General features: G+C 43.1%; 1 protein-coding gene across 1 annotated transcript in view; it reads right to left on the reverse strand.

Annotated features, from left to right (window-relative positions):
• LOC147731233 (lanosterol synthase-like) overlaps positions 1 to 18102 on the reverse strand; it is a 175576-nt gene that overhangs the window by 19023 nt on the left and 138451 nt on the right. The window contains exons 18-20 of the mRNA XM_086956238.1: positions 7825 to 7890; positions 4660 to 4740; positions 3346 to 3516 (exon numbers count right to left, since the gene is read on the reverse strand). Of these exons, the coding sequence (XP_086812364.1) occupies positions 3346 to 3516; positions 4660 to 4740; positions 7825 to 7890 (318 nt within the window). The remainder of the gene's footprint in view (positions 1 to 3345; positions 3517 to 4659; positions 4741 to 7824; positions 7891 to 18102) is intronic.

The raw sequence follows: 18102 nt of genomic DNA on the forward strand, positions 1-18102 counted from the left end.
TGTTTTATCTTTAGACAAACACAGCAGTATTCCATGGGTGGCCTATTTAATTAAATCATTCACTGACCTAGGTCGCCCCGAACTTTTTTCATGCCCAGATAAAATCAGGGCCCTGGATATAGGTTACATAAAAAAGGCATTTAGGGAAAGTAAGGAAGCGCGACGCGAGGATGATGAACTACTGAAGCCATCAGTCAGGTCACATAACCTTTTGGTTAGTGCCCCCTCCCTCGCACCTTATCTCAGTTTTGTAACTTTCCCTTATCATAGGTTCCTATTAACCAAGTTCAGGTTTAACCTGATACACTACTACCTAGGTTCATTCAAGGGTTGGCAGAAGCCAGACCAAGCCCCACCCTGTAGCTGTGACGACTTCTCGGTGCAGGACACAATGCACTTTGTTATGTTTTGCAGCTTTTTTCATGAGCAGAGGAAAAAATACTTGCTCCCTATTCTAAAAGAAGCAGGTTTTACTCAGGTACGCCCAGCATTGCTTCATTTACAGCTTTTGTCAGATCCGCGCACTACCTTTTGCATTGCTAACTTTTTAGTGGCTGCAGCTAGGGTGAAAGCTGCTGGTCAAATTTCGCCTTAGTAATTTTTAAGGGTTATTATGTTTGCTCTCTTTGAAACGATTTGTATTTGTATTGTCTTAATTTTGTATATAGTATTTTAAATGCATATGCAGTTTTGATGTTCTTGGGATAACGCTGGGTTATGTACGTACGTATGAATCCTATGTTATGTTTTATCGTCTTTTTGTTTCTTTGTATGACTTGTAATAAGTCGAATAAAGATATCCTGACTGACTGACTGTTTAAATGCCCACATGTATAAAAAACATGTACCAAGTCGGCATCATCTGACCCACAGCGAAAGCACTTTCCGTCATTAGATCCCCCCCATTTAGATATTTTCGCTGGGGTGTAGTATAAATTAAAAACAGTCTTGAAATGCTGTGCACGAAGATTATCTGACATAAACAATCTCTCAGCCAGTTCGATAGAAGTTTCAACCCTAGTACCAAGGCACCCCAACCTATTATCCCATTTTAAATTATGAGCCTCAAGATTGTTGTCCATGGTATCCAATAATAATGTATAGAGTGTTCCAATCCGTGCCCCTTTCCTCACCGCCTCAATAAGAGGGTTAACTTCGATTTTCCATCGGGCTTTAAACAAATAGTCACGGATTTGCAAGTACTTAAAAAAGTCTGAGCGAGACAAATGAAATTGATCAGTGAACATATCAAAAGACATAAGACCCCCATTAATACATAACTCTCCAATATAACAAACCCCTTTAGCCCGCCAGCTATCAACCACTCGATCCCATAAAATCGATGGGAGAAGGGTGGTAGCAGTTAGCAGGGTATAACAGGATATCCTTTTCACCCTATAGTTCTTTTTAACAGCCATCCAGACTTTATAGGCCGCATTAAGAACCTTAAATCTAGTTCTCTTATAGTAGCTCCTGCCCAAGTTAATAAACATTCGGTTTTTGGCATAGCTGCCCAACAACATTTGATAGATAGAGGGAGCTTCAGCCATACAAGTCGGTTCAGCCCAAGTTAACAATATGTTCATATGCTGCAACATACAAACATAATAGTATAAAGTGAAGTCTGGGACGGCCCAGCCCCCTTGCAGCCGAGGCAGGATCATGTATTGCATAGCTCTCCGTGGTTTACCCTGAGCCCATAGAAATCTAGCACAGATAAATTGTAATGAGGCAAGATTAGCACGAGATATCTCCAATGGCACAGATCTCAAAAAAATATAACATTTTAGGCAAGATTAACATTTTGAGAACATTGGATCTTCCAACCATGGACATGCAAACATTCACATCGGTCCAATTGTTTGCATACTTCATTCAGCAGCTGTGCCCTGTTAACCTCAACCAATGCACATAAACATACCCGAATCGTGATTCCTAAATATACTACCTCATTCAAGACCCTTTGGTCATCGAATGCCTTTATGTTAGCACACAGGATTTGTGTTTTAAAAGTAGCAGACAATCTACTTCTGAAACCCTCACGTTTCAACAAGACCAAAAAGTCCAACAGAGCTTTCTCTGGAGCAGCACCAAGAATATGGAACTCGCTGCCGCCATACATCAGAAAAATAATTCTTGATGGGCAAATTCCTACCTTAAATCTGCACAATCACAACCCCAGCTATTCAACCTCCTAACTACCTCTACTTTCGAGTTAAGAAAGTAAGCGAACACCTATACGATCTCGAACTTGTTTTTAGTGCTCAGAACATTGCTCAATGCGGCAATCCACCTGAACCCTTCTGCTGTTACTTTTTTGCTATACAATGTGTTTTCACTAAATTGTGTATCACCTTGCTCGATATGTAAACACTCCGTTACCCTACCCTGGGTCTGGTTCGCGCTATAGAAAACTTTAAAAATAAATACATAAATAAAATAAAAAATGCATAAAGTCCAACGAGAATGGCAGCCACGGGGAACTTCAAGTTCGAGGCACAATCTCATGCAAGTGGAACACCAGGGATGGGCACCAAAGGATATGTACATTTTTTGTGGGAACACTAGCTGCTTCAGAAGAATACTCTCAACCCCATCCACTGTGTGGCTGACAAAGAGCATGCCTGATTCTCTCAAAGGTTATGCGTAGTCCAGGTTCTGGTCTTCTGGACTGTCTCGTAAAATGTCACAAAACAAATTTGTAACAAATTTAGAGAATCAGACCTTCCTTGTTGTTAGGGTGAATAATTGAAACCTAATGTAAAATACACCATTGGAATTATAAAATGTCTGGGGGGGCTTTTAACTGGCCTTACTCTCAGGGTTTCACTCCTAAATTAGAGAGCATTCAAGGAGCACCTCAAAGGTAACCCTGAGTCTCATGTGTTGCTTTTCACTTGAAGAGCCATGAGATGAGGAAGGAGAGAATATGCATAAACTATACAACTGGGAAGACTTGCAAGGCAGTTATGTCCAAGCTAGGCTTGCCTTCCAAATTCAGACCTTCTTTGAAAGGGGAAACACACGCCTCTGAAATAACTTGATGAGGCAATCCGATCATCCCATACCTTATATCACTACATTGGTTTTCCATTAAAGCCTGCTTGATCTCTAACATTTACAGACTTTACCTTCAGAATAGAATTATTCGCTTGTTTTAACATTTTCTTTGAGTTAAAGACGCAAATGTTGGAGAGGCTCCTCATGTGGAAGGCAGCAACAATACAGGGGAGTCAGTAAACCTTGGCCGGCAATCCCAATGGGTTTCAGCAGGAATGAAGTGCGCAGACGTAGAGCAACTAAGTACCCAACAGCTCTGAGTTGTGACAGATGGGGAGGCATTACCTGACAGCCATCAGTCCTAGTAGGGCCCAGCATGTGTTGTGGATCTGAGAATTCCTGCTTTGCACATATTTCCGCTGCTCACACGATTCGAAGTCCTCTCCCCACCCGCCATCTGCCATTTGGTGGGAAAGCAAAAACTGGCAGGCCGAGACCACTTCACTGCATGCAGACCTGAGAAACAGTTACACGGGCAAACAGTTTGTCAATGTAAGCAAAGCTAATTTGTGGTGTCATTACCGTCCCCTACCGAAGCCGACATAGAGGAGCAGAATTACAGGGGCAAAGATGTAGAATGAGTTACAAAAGTAGGTTCATGCAGGCATAATTACCCACCTCTTCCCCTTGCAAACACACCCAAGAGGCAGGTCAGAGGACATCGGCTGCCTCTGCACACAGACATCCCCCTTCCCCACTAGCTTCCAAAACAAAATACATTGAGCTGGCTATGGATTTAGCGGTATGTTGGAGTTTAAAAAACACTATTGTATTTATAGAGCAGATGTAAGTCAATCTGACCCACAGCAGCAATCTTATGTTCCTCAGCACACCAGCCGCAGAGGCGGCTGACAGACCATAATGTTTTTGTCTTCTTAATGACCGAAATATATACGCTGTGTACTGCAAGTGAGAACTTGGTCTGAGACTCTCAGAACTGATGAGCAGTCTAATCTAGTGCCAAGGAACCACATTCTCCCTTACTGAGGTTCAAGCCTCAGCTGTCGGCTGGTGTAGCCCTGATAATACACTGTAAATATTAACTAAGACTAGAAGGTTTAGCTCCCATGAATCCTAGAAAAAGGCACAGTGCAAACAAAACTGTTAGTAAGGTTAAAGCTCACAAACAAAGTTGCCTCCGAGGACCTCAAAGGAAGACATGGTCCTTGAAAGAAAGAATTACTTTAGATGAAGTGAACTTCTATTCGTCGTGGAACTGCACATGAAGTTTATCTTATGTATATTCTATGCAGACAGAACAGGTCACTCTGCTCTACAATCTACACATTTCACATTATGCTCAAAACCCAGTATATGAGGAGAGGAGACCAAATGTTTTCCTGGCAACCACCCAAAACAGAACTCCTTGTCAAGATCAAAGCTAGTCCCCTCCTAATGCCCTTTTCGAGAGCCTTAAAATGTTTTCTTTTTCCAACCAACTGGAATAACTTGCCCTGGGGCCCTCATTCACCAGACACAACTCACTACTTAAAACACTGCACTGAACTCAATAGAGCAGACAGCCTCCAAGAGCATGCACCGAGAGATGATTATATTTGCGAAAAGTGCTATGGGGGTGAAAACAAATGTAAAACATACCCATCACGGTAGGTGTATCCCATGCAAGCAAATGCCTCTAACCCGAACCAGGTCCCGTAGGTGAAGCAAACACCCCAGCTCCTGCAGAGGCCAAGAAGAAAGAGATGGATCAGCACAGGAACAATTGAGAGAATTTCGACAAATATCACTGACTCATGGCATACAGCAACACATAAGGTATGTACTCGCAAACAAAAATAACGCTGCAAGATAGGCACTCACCCAGGAAACCAACCACACGAAACAAGAATAACCTGCATGCAAACTAAGCTGGCAGTTATAAAATATAAACTCCTCCATGAAACACCCAGCTAAGCACAATGTTCACACACACAATACATGTCCATTGAACATAAAAAGCCCCCACACATTACAAATCAATACAATAGTCTCATGCATACAAAGTAGAAAAGAAGCATATCAATCCACTGACTTACTAAATAGGCACCCACTCACAGTTTACATACATGACAATATAACACATCAATTATTTGCCAACACACAAAGGCCCACAAAAACGGTAATCTGATATAGAAATACAGAAGATAGACACTTGTTCACAAAATATGTTTCTATCCACATGATAGACATGTATGATTACATTGCATAAACACATATGCATGGCACATTTGCTTACAAAACAAAATAGCCACTTGAAAAATGCATTCCCATCCAAATGAAAAATATAAACTTGGTTATATTCTAAACCTAGCTAGATTAAAAATCTAAATCCACCCCTTCAGTAATTAGTCAAGTATTATAATAACCAATAAAACTTGGTATTTAAATAGTGCATACCGCAAACTGAATTGTATCTAGGTGAGTACATTTCAGGGTATTTTAACCAGTGCATAATTTGCTTTTAAAAAAAATAAAAACAAGCGGAGTGCAGGACCAGGACCCCAAGTTTTTCTTATGGATTCCTCTGCCAGCGCTGCTGAATGCCAGAGTTCCCAAGCACCAAGGTAATTAGGGCTCAATTTAGATTTTGGGGAAGAGAGTAATTAATCACAATGACAACAGAATACCCGGATACCCAGTCCGCCAAACTCTCGGTCCGCCCCCTCCCAATTTAGGGTTGGGCAGACCGACAGTATGTTGACAAACAAGCCTACTCCGGCTCTGTTACTGACATACTCCTCCAATGGCCCAATGGAGTAAGCCAACCAAACGTCCGCTCAAGTAGAGTGAGCGATTGGATGGCTTTTTTTTGCTGTCCATTCACCGTCAGGTTTTCGGCAAGGGAGAGTAAAAATAAAAAGAATGAAACCCCCCCCACACCCTGGGAGAAAACACTTATGGTGTGGGAGCCATTAGTTTTACATTTATCTAAACCAAGCTTCCGCTTTGGCAGTTCTTTTTTTAAAAATGTAAACGTTTCAAACGTTTAGTGTAAGGATTCATCACCAATGACAAACGCACTCCAAAATTTTCAATGACTTTGTATAAACCATTGTGACGATGGTTCATGCAAATCCAAAGAATTCACAGACAGACTGTAAATTCTCAATCTGAAGGGTGACGTTAAGGCAGGGAGGAAGGCAAAAAGGCCTCTGCCACCCTGTCTGCCTTTACTCCATCCACCCTTTTCTAACAAGCATTTGCAATGCAATAGGCCTCACATTAGGAAAGTTTGAGCTATTGGTATTGTAAATGACACATTTTTTTATTTATGTGTTGGTTTTGAAAATTGCGGAATTAATAGCTTTGTCATTTACAATGCCAATATTTCTAACTTTCGCAAATGTGACACCTATAGCATTTGTAATGCAATATGTGTTGTATTTACGTGACTTAGATGTATTGATATCACAAATAACAATGGCTTTTAATTATTTTTTAATAATTAATACTTAAATAAAAGTTATTGTAATTTATATTGGCAATAGCTTAAATTTTTGTAAATAACGTTTGTGAAGATTATGTTCAGTGTATTTTATTGTGACGAAAATCCAAGAACAGAAGAGAAATATTAACATCTTTTTGTGACATTTGTAATAAAGCTTGAAACATTGAGAGAACATATTTGAACCAGTTGTTGTTGAATGGTTGACAGATTGATGATGTGGTGGCGCAGAGTGATGTTGTGGTGGCGACAAGTGTTGCTGTGGCGTTCAGTGATGCTGTTGTAGCGAATAGTGATGCTGTGGTAGCGCATTGTGATGTTGTGGTGCCCCTGAGTGATGCTGTGGTGGTGCTGAGTGATGCTGTGGTGATGCGATAGATAGAGGGAGGGCGATAGATAGATAGACATATAGATAGAGGGAGGGAGATCAATAGGCAGATAGCGTGAGGGTGATAGATAGACAGATAGAGTGATGGCAATTGATAGAGTGAGGGCGATAGATATATAGAGTGCGATAGATAGATAGAGGGTGATAGATAGAGGGTGATAGATAGTTAGAGTGAGGGCGATAGATCGAGTGAGGGCGATAGATACAGTGAGGGCGATAGATAGATAGAGTGAGGGCGATAGATAGATAGAGTGAGGGCGATGGATAGATAGAGAGAGCGATAGATAGATAGAGTGAGGGCGATAGATAGATAGAGTGAGGGTGATAGATAGATACAGTGAGGGCGATGGATAGATAGAGTGAGGGCGATAGATAGATAGATAGATAGATAGAGTGAGGGCGATAGATAGATAGAGTGAGGGCGATAGATAGAGTGAGGGCGATAGATAGATAGAGTGATAGATAGATAGAGTGAGGGCGATAGATAGATAGAGTCAGGGCACTCACTCCTGATGTACAAAGAAAGCGCGGAATAAAAATATTTCCTTGTGAATGCACTGGTCTCTACTTTTACACCAACCAAAGATAATTTGGTACGGTATGTCGGAATCCTAAAAAGCCCCAGTGCTCTGGGCCGGGCATCATTACCACCAAGACATGAAAGCGAAACTGCTTTCACGTCAATTCTTGAGACAAATGAAATACCATGCTCTAGACAAAACAAGCCAGAAATCCCTCTTTGTAAGAAGATGCAAAGTGGATGGGGGTCGGTTGGTGATCCGGAGTGGATGGAGTTCATCATGCGGATGGTGTCTTCGGTGTTGATCGGGGTCCAGGCTCGGAGGGTGGTGGTGAAGGGCGTTTACAACACAAACCCCCTAACCAGTCAAGTAACACATACCGCTACACTCCAGGCCTGGAATGAACTCACCCCTCCCAGGATCCATCTGGTCGCTGCACCCTGCTGCAGTACTCCAAGCCCTCGTGCAGTGCCTCCCTAGAAGAGACAAAAGATTAAAGGTCAGGCAGGTTTATCACCCAATTGTTGGATCCAACAGATGGAAGAGGCAACCATATACATACCAAATTAGGAAATCTGAAGAAAATGGGAGTCATGGGGGAGGGTAAAATGCAGAAGAACCACTGATTTAGAATAAATCAGAACACCATGCCTTCTTTGCATGTGGGCATACAAAACTCAAAGCTGAAAAGCAAGCTACAATAGTATGTTCTCAGCCAAAGCAAATCTCTCTCTCTCTCTCTCTCTCATATATAGTAGTAGTCTCCGCTCGCATGAAAGTGGCTTGCAGAGAATCACGGATGTGAACCAATTGTGGGTTCCGAGCAAACATCGCCCATGAATGGGAACAGAACTGGCATGTTGCAGACTACGAGGACCAGAATGCTTGAGAGCGCAATCCACCAAGGCTCCCACCTGAGGGTAATCACTGGGAAGCATTGAACTGGCCGGTAATTGTCTGCAAAGCTTCCAGATTCGAAGCTCCTCCTCTGACGAAGGCTACAGGAGTAGTTGAAATGCATTAGGAAACGGAGCGGTTTAAATGAAATAAAGTTTGGATCCCAACTCACCGTGATGTGTGAGACTCGTGTTCTTCCTCTGGGGAGAGAATTCTAAATATAACAGTGGCGTGGTCCTGCCACAGAACAACGCACCCCTACGCAAGAGCGCCACAATACTGCCTACCTTGGACTGACATTGTGAGACGACCCGAAAGGAAACTCGGCAGGTGGCAGCCACCAGGGACTGGCCCCTGGGAGTAGTCTCCGCTCGCATGAAAGTGGCTTGCAGAGAATCACGGATGTGAACCAATTGTGGGTTCCGAGCAAACATCGCCCATGAATGGGAACAGAACTGGCATGTTGCAGACTACGAGGACCAGAATGCTTGAGAGCGCAATCCACCAAGGCTCCCACCTGAGGGTAATCACTGGGAAGCATTGAACTGGCCGGTAATTGTCTGCAAAGCTTCCAGATTCGAAGCTCCTCCTCTGACGAAGGCTACAGGAGTAGTTGAAATGCATTAGGAAACGGAGCGGTTTAAATGAAATAAAGTTTGGATCCCAACTCACCGTGATGTGTGCGACTCGTGTTCTTCCTCTGGGGAGAGAATTCTAAATATAACAGTGGCGTGGTCCTGCCACAGAACAACGCACCCCTACGCAAGAGCGCCACAATACTGCCTACCTTGGACTGACATTGCTAGATATGTGTTTCAAAAAGATAATCAGTTCAATCCAAGTCAGATTTAAAAAAGAAAAATGCTGAAGCTCTGAATGTGTAAAAACATGCAGAGAGATTATTTCTTATTATTACCTAAAGCATGGAAAAAATAAACATGTTGCCATAAATATCTCCTTTTCGTTTATCACTGTTCATCTAGAAGAACAGAAGGAAAAGTTACGATTCGTTTTTTTAAAGTGCAGCTTCGATTATGTTCTTTCACCTGCCTTTCCTTTCCGCTGCAGACTACAGCAGCAGCATGTGACCTCAGAACTCAACTGTAATTAGTCATTACAGTAGAGCAGTTATGTCATGTCTTTATTACAAGCAATTAGGAACGTCACAAGATGCCTGTAATAAGGAAATTAGAGATGGGATTGCTGGCTGTCACGTAGCATTATATTAGATTATGCCAGTGCATCCTGTGGACATTCATGGTGTGCCGTGTGTCTTCTCCCATTTGTGGCTAATATGCGGCTTTGCAGGTGTTCATAACTGATTTCTTTTGATCGCTCTTTCATGGGTGCAGATGATGGACAGTTCCTTCACCCACCACAGTTAGATTCACTGTAGCATCCTACTTATGAGCACACACTAGAATCATGCCCAGCGACTCCCCAGTGAGTCTTTCTGAAGATAAAAAAAGTATTTTTTGATCTTTTTTATATCCACTTGACCTGGAAGAGCCTGATTAAACAAACACCAAAGCCCAATTAGAAGTAGGAACTAGTGAAGTCATTGGCTTCAGAGGGTTAATTCCCAAAGTTTCACCCTTGCACCCAACATTAATTCCTAACCTTAACCGGCAGATCCAGACATTCGGGCACCTGGTGCTCTGGTACACCTAAGACTGCGGAGTGCAAAATGGCCCACTTATACAACTGTCCCATCCACAGAAATCACAACCATTAGGTTCCGCAGGTAGTTGCAGGGCTACAGTGACTGTGGACTTTGTCATAAATGGACACAAAAGACAAGACCACTGTCATCACTTATTTTATCTCCAGATCTTTCGATTCTCACAACTAGCTTAATAGGGGTCACTGCAGCTCTAGTGGTGGGTTATTAGACTTAGGAAATTACTGTGGGACACTTTTTATATTCTTGGATACTGATAACCCCTCAGCAGAGGCTTCAGTCTTTTCAATTGTGCAGCATGGTGCCACACACCTGCCAGTTCCTGATTTAGGTCAAGAGTCCCTTTTTCTGTACTTCTTGCACTAACATGATTGATTACACTGAGAGAAAAAGTTCTAGGAAAAACTAGGATCTAACAAAGTCTGAAATTCTAAATCGACCAGAGTGCAGCCTCAGAGGATGGTATTGGCCTTAGTTACAATGTTATGGTACAACTAGGAATTTGGAGAATTTTCAAAAATTGGGATCATATCTCTATTCGGAAGGTTTCAGCACCTTCTTTTCTCTTTGCTTATTTTAATTGCAACTTGTTTTACATACCAGTTAAATAAAGTCTCTTTTCTTCTATAGCATTATAGCCCACGGCAGCGGGCTGTACTGGCCATTAAAGGCCCGCTCGAGCGTTAAAGGCAAAGGCCTTTAACAAGGGAGCGGGACTTTTATGGCCCAAATAGCCCAGCTACGTTGGGCTATAAGGCTATTAAAACATTTCGCCACTAGAGGGCATAATGTTCTTACAAATAAAACAAAGACCTCAGTGAGCCCAAGGGGATTTAAACCCCCTTGTGCTCTATGAGGCTTTAGTTCACAGCAACAGCTGTGAATGACAAACATTGGAATGGTGGTGCTCCAGGCTTCTACCGGCCATTGGAAACCTGGAGCACTTCCTTGTTTTCAATGGAGCCCCCAACATTCCAATGTTCTAACACAGCCTTATAGCCCGGCATACCAGGCTATTCCAGCCATTAAAGGCCTGCCCCAGTGTACAAGGGAGCTCCCAACATTCTAATGTTCTAATTAAGGATAAAGCAATGACTATACATTGAAGATATGATGTATTAATTACTGTGTGATGTTGTGAGTTTGCAATCCCTATCAACTTCAGGAGTAAGCATTGGCTGTTCGGCTTCACTAATCGAGAGTCAAGTGTCCTAAGGAAGTAACTATCTGATTGGAGAGTATTAGTACAGTGGCGCTTGATCCCCAGTTGTAAACTTCAGGACCCACACAGGATACCACCCTGTAATCACGAGCTGACCGAGTATATTAATATGTATATTGTGGGAGCCCTGCGACTACTGTGACCAGTAAATGTGAAAAGGAGTCATGGATTATAACCAATCTATGACCTCAGGTTTAGGACTCAACCCAAGGACAGATCAGCTGATCATCATTACAGATGTATGTTAAATATGTTGAAACTCTTCTTATGTTCTCCCAAAGCATGGCTCATTCAAACAGCAGAAGCACTACCAATCCGCTATAATAAGATTTATTTCTTAAGCAGTGTCCGGGATACCTGCCACTTTTTTCATGGGTCTCAGACTACTGACATTATTGGTGGCAGAAAACCTATAAAAGCCTTGTTTTTGAAGTGGCCGATAGATCTCTTCTGGGTGCCTTACATATGTTGCAGGAACAGCAGTTCTGGCCCGACACGCTGTGTGTTGTCCTAGCTGGTTTAAGAGGTTACCTACATAAATCCACTTGGAGCTCATTTTTAGGGCTCGCTGCCGTTAGCAGCACGAAGCGCTGCCGCAGTGAGTATTATAGTCACCGTGCTCACAGCCAAGGGAGTACAGAGCTGTGCACGAGCGGCTATTGGCCTGTGCTCGAGCCGATTGTGCTCTGTGAACGCGCACGTCTCCGGAAGACGTGCTGCGCCCGAGCTGCCTCCAGCTTGGTTTTTTTGGATCCATTTCGCGCCCGACGCAACTAAACGCTGACGTCTTGTTTTTACTTGCTATTCTAGAAAAATACACATTAACCTGTCATAGTGTTGCCTAAGTGGCAACCCTCGTGGAAATATGCTATGCCCGTATTGCTGTGGTAGTGACTACCGAAGGTCAGCAAACGAAAATGTTTGACGTTCTTCTTTAGAATATTTTCTTTTTACCCTCCACTTGATTGGTTTTAGTTCAGAACTCTTTTGCTTTTGTTTAATGTCTTGCCTTTTTCATCACCCACAGCTTCTCCTGAGATTGAACTGAAAAGGTAAGGTCGAGTCAGTTTTTGGTGGAGGCGGCAGGGAATTTCTAGATTTGTTGTGCAGCCCTCTACCAAACAATAAATAACACGGTTTATTTTATTCCTGAATTTGTCCCCATGACATGACCTGACCTGCCTATAAGACAAAAAAGTGTTGGTCTTCGTAGCGCAGATCATTCAGGCTCCCCTCCTTTACCAAATAAATATTTATTTCTACATTCTTTTTACTTACAGAACTTGAGAGTACTGTTCTGTCCATATGTGGAAAATGTGGCCTGTCCGAACTTGACAGGGTTAATTTAAAGTGTTCCAATGGAGTGCATAAGCTATTTAATACCATACAACGGAATACAAATGTAATTACTTGCAGGTTAGTATCTTGGCCACATTTTAGTGCTGTGCCAAAATAAATTTTTGCTGATGTTTAATAATCGCAGTACAAATGTCATCTACCCAAATATAGCTCTGGCACAAAAATGCGAGATTCAGACAGGAATCTACTTTTACGTCAGTGGAATGCATCTATATGTAAATCTATAAGTACATATGGTGCAAAGCCTGCTATCTCTCAGCGGCTTTGCTTTAGTTACCGCCTGTTACTTTGGAATTCAACTCGTGCACGCACAGTAGGTTACACCCATATGACATGTCTGCTATCAGATAGAGAAGAACGTGGAGTGATTCACCCAGCAACAACAATTGTACCTCATGTATTGTGTCTGGGCCAGGCCTGTCAGAAAATCGGTGGTCTAAACAGTTATCCTGGGAGGAAGGGGGTTTTAAAATTCTGCTGCCTTATCTCAAGTTGTGTTTCCCCTTAAATTACTGAGTCATGAATGATGCACATTTTCACACTTCTGTAGCTTAATGTTGGTACTACCTACCCATTCTGGATTTGTTATTTGAATTTGAAAACCCTGTTAAATTGCTGCCCACCTTGGTCAGCGACCTTATTCAACCCCCTGCCTTGCACTCTGTTGTCATCAATTGTGTCATTTCAGATTTTATCACTGATGTTATTTGTGATGTCATACAACGGGTCACGAGAGATGTAGTATGTGAGCTAATAAGCAGTGCATAATGAGGACTCGTGTTATACTTTATTCATTTAACTATAACTGTTGAATTTCTGTGGTGTTTATAGTTGAAAACTTTTTAACAGACATTTTCACCTAACTCTAACGCTACTTTAACCTTTTTCTTTTTTCAGTGAATAAGTCTTTTTTTATATGAAGGAAGATATTACCATACTTAGAAAAATGTCACTTTGAACTGATTTTTTCAGTGAATTTCGACGGTTTTGTAACGTTAAGTAATAGATTATTACCATACCTTACTATACCGACCCTATGCTGTACACACCTTTGACGTGTTGGTTGCAGTGCCTTTTTTTGTTTTTGCGATTTCATGGATCCCCTATTCACATAAGTCACACGGGGTCCTCGCTGGCCATTTTGATGGATCTGTGGTTTTTGGAATCTTGAACCCCTACCCTGCCTACTGATACGTTTTTTTTCTCTAAGACACAGAGATCGAGTCCAGGAGTTCTAAAATGGTGGCCAGAACCTCAAGATCAGATGGTGTAGTTTGAACTCGTTAAATCGCAGATTAGGTGTAAATCCTCTGCAAAAGTACAGAGTTGTGAAATATACATACATTTTGAATCTTAATTTCTCAAAAACTACTGAACAGATTTACACCAAATCACAAGCACACTTTCTGGGTATAGATCTAGCATTACTGTCACCAGAACCCAAAGATGGCAATGTAGGACCATATTACACGGTCATCTGTTACATATGTTTATATTACGTGTTTATTTGGGGGCATTTCGCTTTAGAAAGCTATTTACTTCAAAATGCAGTTACCAACGAACACTTGTACTTAGAATGTATAGGTGTTAGTTTCCACCCTCCATGAATATAACAATGGGCAATGGTGAGGGATTTATACAATTCTGCAGATGCACCATTTACTACAGAATTTACTACAAAATTGTGGATTTACATTTGCCACATAATTTTCCTCATAATTTGCAGATTTCACAAAACAAATTCTAGCTAAAATGAATGAAAATAATACTTACAGAAAATTCACGTCATCATGTAGTTTCTTTGCCTCATAATTTAGGTAACTGTGTCGCCTAAATGTATTTAACACCATCGCTGCTGATGGTATCCTTCTCCTGTGCTGGGCCCTAATGAAAATGGGTGTGCTCATGATGAGCTCAGCTCGTCATGAGCACACAAGAGAGCATCGAAGGTGATAAATATGCTGTATAATCCCCATATAAATTAAAAGCCCTGTAGAGTTCTTTGGGAACTGGGTGTTGTCATTATGATGATGAAACCCATACTTCACAGGAAACTGTAAACTATTCACAAGTACGGCCAGGCTGTGCATAATGGATGTCGAAAGGAAAATAAGGTTCCACAAGGTGTCCTAAGTCCCACCCTAATTATGGAGCTTATTTATACACCAGTCCAAAGGGAGAATGTCTAGTTGAGAGGGTCTTTCCACCTCTTAACCTAAAGTGGGGGAGCAAAGAGTTGCGCTGATTGGAAATTGGTAATTTCTTGGCATATGAACCATTTCCGTTCAGCTCTGAATAAACCACTTATTTTTTAGGTCTCGCGTAGCGAAAGACCTATTGTTGCCGACTTGCCGGGAATGCTGGACAGGGAATGGGCACGCGCTTTCCCTCGGCGATTTCACCTCTTGGGCGGGCACGTCCAGCACTGCGCCGTGCACATCTCCTGTTCCACATTCCCAGCAAGTCAGCCTCTCTCAATCGCGCGCGCACACACCCACACTCACGCATGCACACACGCACCCACACACACGCATGCACACACGCACACCGCATGCACACACGCCCCCCTTACCTCACCGGGCTCTTGTCGCTGCACTCGATCTGCTGTCCTTTCGTCTACTCGGTGTTGGCTGTCTTCGCCCTATAGCTTAGGCCTGCACTATCGAGGAGGGCAGGAGGCGCGCATCCCCCAATGCCAGAATGACTAATGTCCCCTCACTACCCTCCCCAGCCCCTCGTGCCCCTTCCCACCCCGCTCTGAAAAGGAGTCCCCGGGAGGGCGGGTTTAATTGCTCTCTGGGGACTGCGCGCGCCACTCACCCTGCCTGGAAAGAAAGATGAGATAAAAAGAGGATAGGCGGCTGGCAAGAACAACACTGAGACAAAGGAGCAGCGGCTTAGAGGGGTTTCCTTCACCTCAGACCTAGCCAATGATGAAGGACCCCGCCGCGTCGGGCATTCCCGTGCCAAAATATCTCCCACACTGACTATGGGATAGAATGTGGCACATTTACCCAGCTGGTGGGGCGGGGGATTTGTGTGCTTGAAGTTGCTTAGCAGAGCCACGGATACTTAACAAATGAGCAGAGTACACCATGGAGATGTGGATATGTGCTATTGAAAATGCCGAAGGCGCCAGCCCACACGTTCCCAAATACAATGTGCGTTTTGTACATGAAGTTAGTTGCTTCTTGTAATGTGTGCGTGGACGCTGCAGTAAAAAAACTGGATGTGGCATAACGGCCGGAGCTGCCGACCTTGGAGCTGGGTTACCGGGTTCGAGCCTCGTCTTCGACTCCACATCCTGTGGTTCTGAGCAAGTCACATAATCTCCCCATGCCTAGCAACACCTTCAGGTCGAGTTCGTGCTATATAAAACTGCAAAAAGCAAAACAAAGTGTGAGTTTAACTTCATAGGGCTTTTCCCCGGCATGCCAAAGCGGCTTTCCTGTGACTTTAATCATAGGTACCTCTTAGCACCGCTGATTGGATGCATAGTGATTCTCAAAAGAGGCCATGCCGAATTCTAGGCCTGCGTGCTGTATTTCGTGCCAGTGTGGTGCTGGGCCACAGCTGATGACAGGCATCCACTCACGTGACACATGTTTGCTCTTGGGTTACTTGGCGCCATGGCCTGTGGCATCACTGATTAATTTCTTGCACACACAACACACACAGGATGCCTGGTAATACGATTTATGATTACAAAGTGACGTTATTACAGAATTCTGCTCCCTCTGAATGAACTCAGGTCCCCTGAAAAGTTCTATTAGTTCACTGAAAAAGCAGGTTACAGGCATGGTTTAATCGTTTATGATACGGCCTTTTTGTAAAACGCTTTCTATGGCTGATGGGCCGCTGAAGTGCTTTGTGAATGGGTAGGTTGCTCGATCCTCCCTAGAGGCCAAGTGCTAGATTTAACCTAGTTAAGTTTACAAATAGTCGTCCGCTGAATTAGTTTATTGCGAGTGTAGCAACATTGCAGACAGATTTTAAACTATTGTACAAGTTGCACGTGAGTGTTACCCTGTTAGTTGGTATGTTTTTAGATTGGATAATTAACAGCGTGTGTTAAACATTTACTCTTTGGTTATGAGTATTGTAATTATGTGGTTTGCTTCATAGGCCTCAGGGTGGGGGTCCTATGCATCAGACATGCTAGGATCAGGCAAGGTCCTGGCTGTACAGGTTTTTCTGCAGTAGTATGGTCCGGATTGTTAAAGATAATCTTTTATGACATGCTGTCTGTTTTGTTGTGGGTAGTGGGATGGTCGTGTAGACAGACCTCCAGATGGCGCCAGACACCTTGTTTTCTCTTTCCCTTAAGTACTTTTTTTAATACTTAGAAACAGGTGCTGCAATGCACATACAGGAGAGAGTTAAGAATGCACTCTGACGCTCAGGGGCTGGAACATTGTGGGCTGCCTGAAACTGAATTCCTTCAGCTGCTGGTAATGTATATCAGCGGGTTAATGCGCATACTGCAGAGCTCAGCTTGCAACCTTAAAGGAATCTACTGGCTCAGCCTTTCATCCTTCCTTAGTGTCACTAAGCTGGACAAATCCCTGTGCCTAATAATCATCGAGGCAGTACAGCTTCTCCTCTGCACTAGTAACTTAAGAAATCTTATCGCCCTCACTCTATCTATTGCCCTCACTCTATCTATCTATCTATCGCCCTCACTCTTATCTATCGCCCTCACTCTTATCTATCGCCCTCACTCTTATCTATCGCCCTCACTCTTATCTATCGCCCTCACTCTTATCTATCGCCCTCACTCTTATCTATCGCCCTCACTCTTATCTATCGCCCTCACTCCATCTATCGTCCTCACTCCATCTATCGTCCTCACTCCATCTATCGTCCTCACTCTATCTATCTATCGCCCTCACTCTATCTATCTATCTATCTATCTATCTGCCACTCTCACTCTATCTATTGCCCTCACTCTATCTATCACCCTCACATTATCTATCTATCGCCCCCACTCTATCTATCGCCCCCACTCTATCTGTCTATCGCCCTCACTCTATCTGTCTATCGCCCTCACTCTATCTGTCTATCGCCCTCACTCTATCTGTCTATCGCCCTCACTCTATCTGTCTATCAGCCTCACTCTATCTGTCTATCAGCCTCACTCTATCTGTCTATCAGCCTCACTCTATCTGTCTATCAGCTTCACTCTATCTGTCTATCAGCCTCACTCTAATCTATCGCCCTCACTCTAATCTATCGCCCTCACTCTTATCTATCGCCCTCACTCTTATCTATCGCCCTCACTCTTATCTATCGCCCTCACTCTTATCTATCGCCCTCACTCTTATCTATCGCCCTCACTCTTATCTATCGCCCTCACTCTTATCTATCGTCCTCACTCTTATCTATCGTCCTCACTCTTATCTATCGTCCTCACTCTTATCTATCGTCCTCACTCTTATCTATCGTCCTCACTCTTATCTATCGTCCTCACTCTTATCTATCGCACTCACTCTTATCTATCGCACTCACTCTATCTATCTATTGCACTCA

Source organism: Lissotriton vulgaris, chromosome 2_1, assembly GCF_964263255.1.
Source record: "Lissotriton vulgaris chromosome 2_1, aLisVul1.2, whole genome shotgun sequence".
Lineage (NCBI taxonomy): Eukaryota > Metazoa > Chordata > Amphibia > Caudata > Salamandridae > Lissotriton > Lissotriton vulgaris.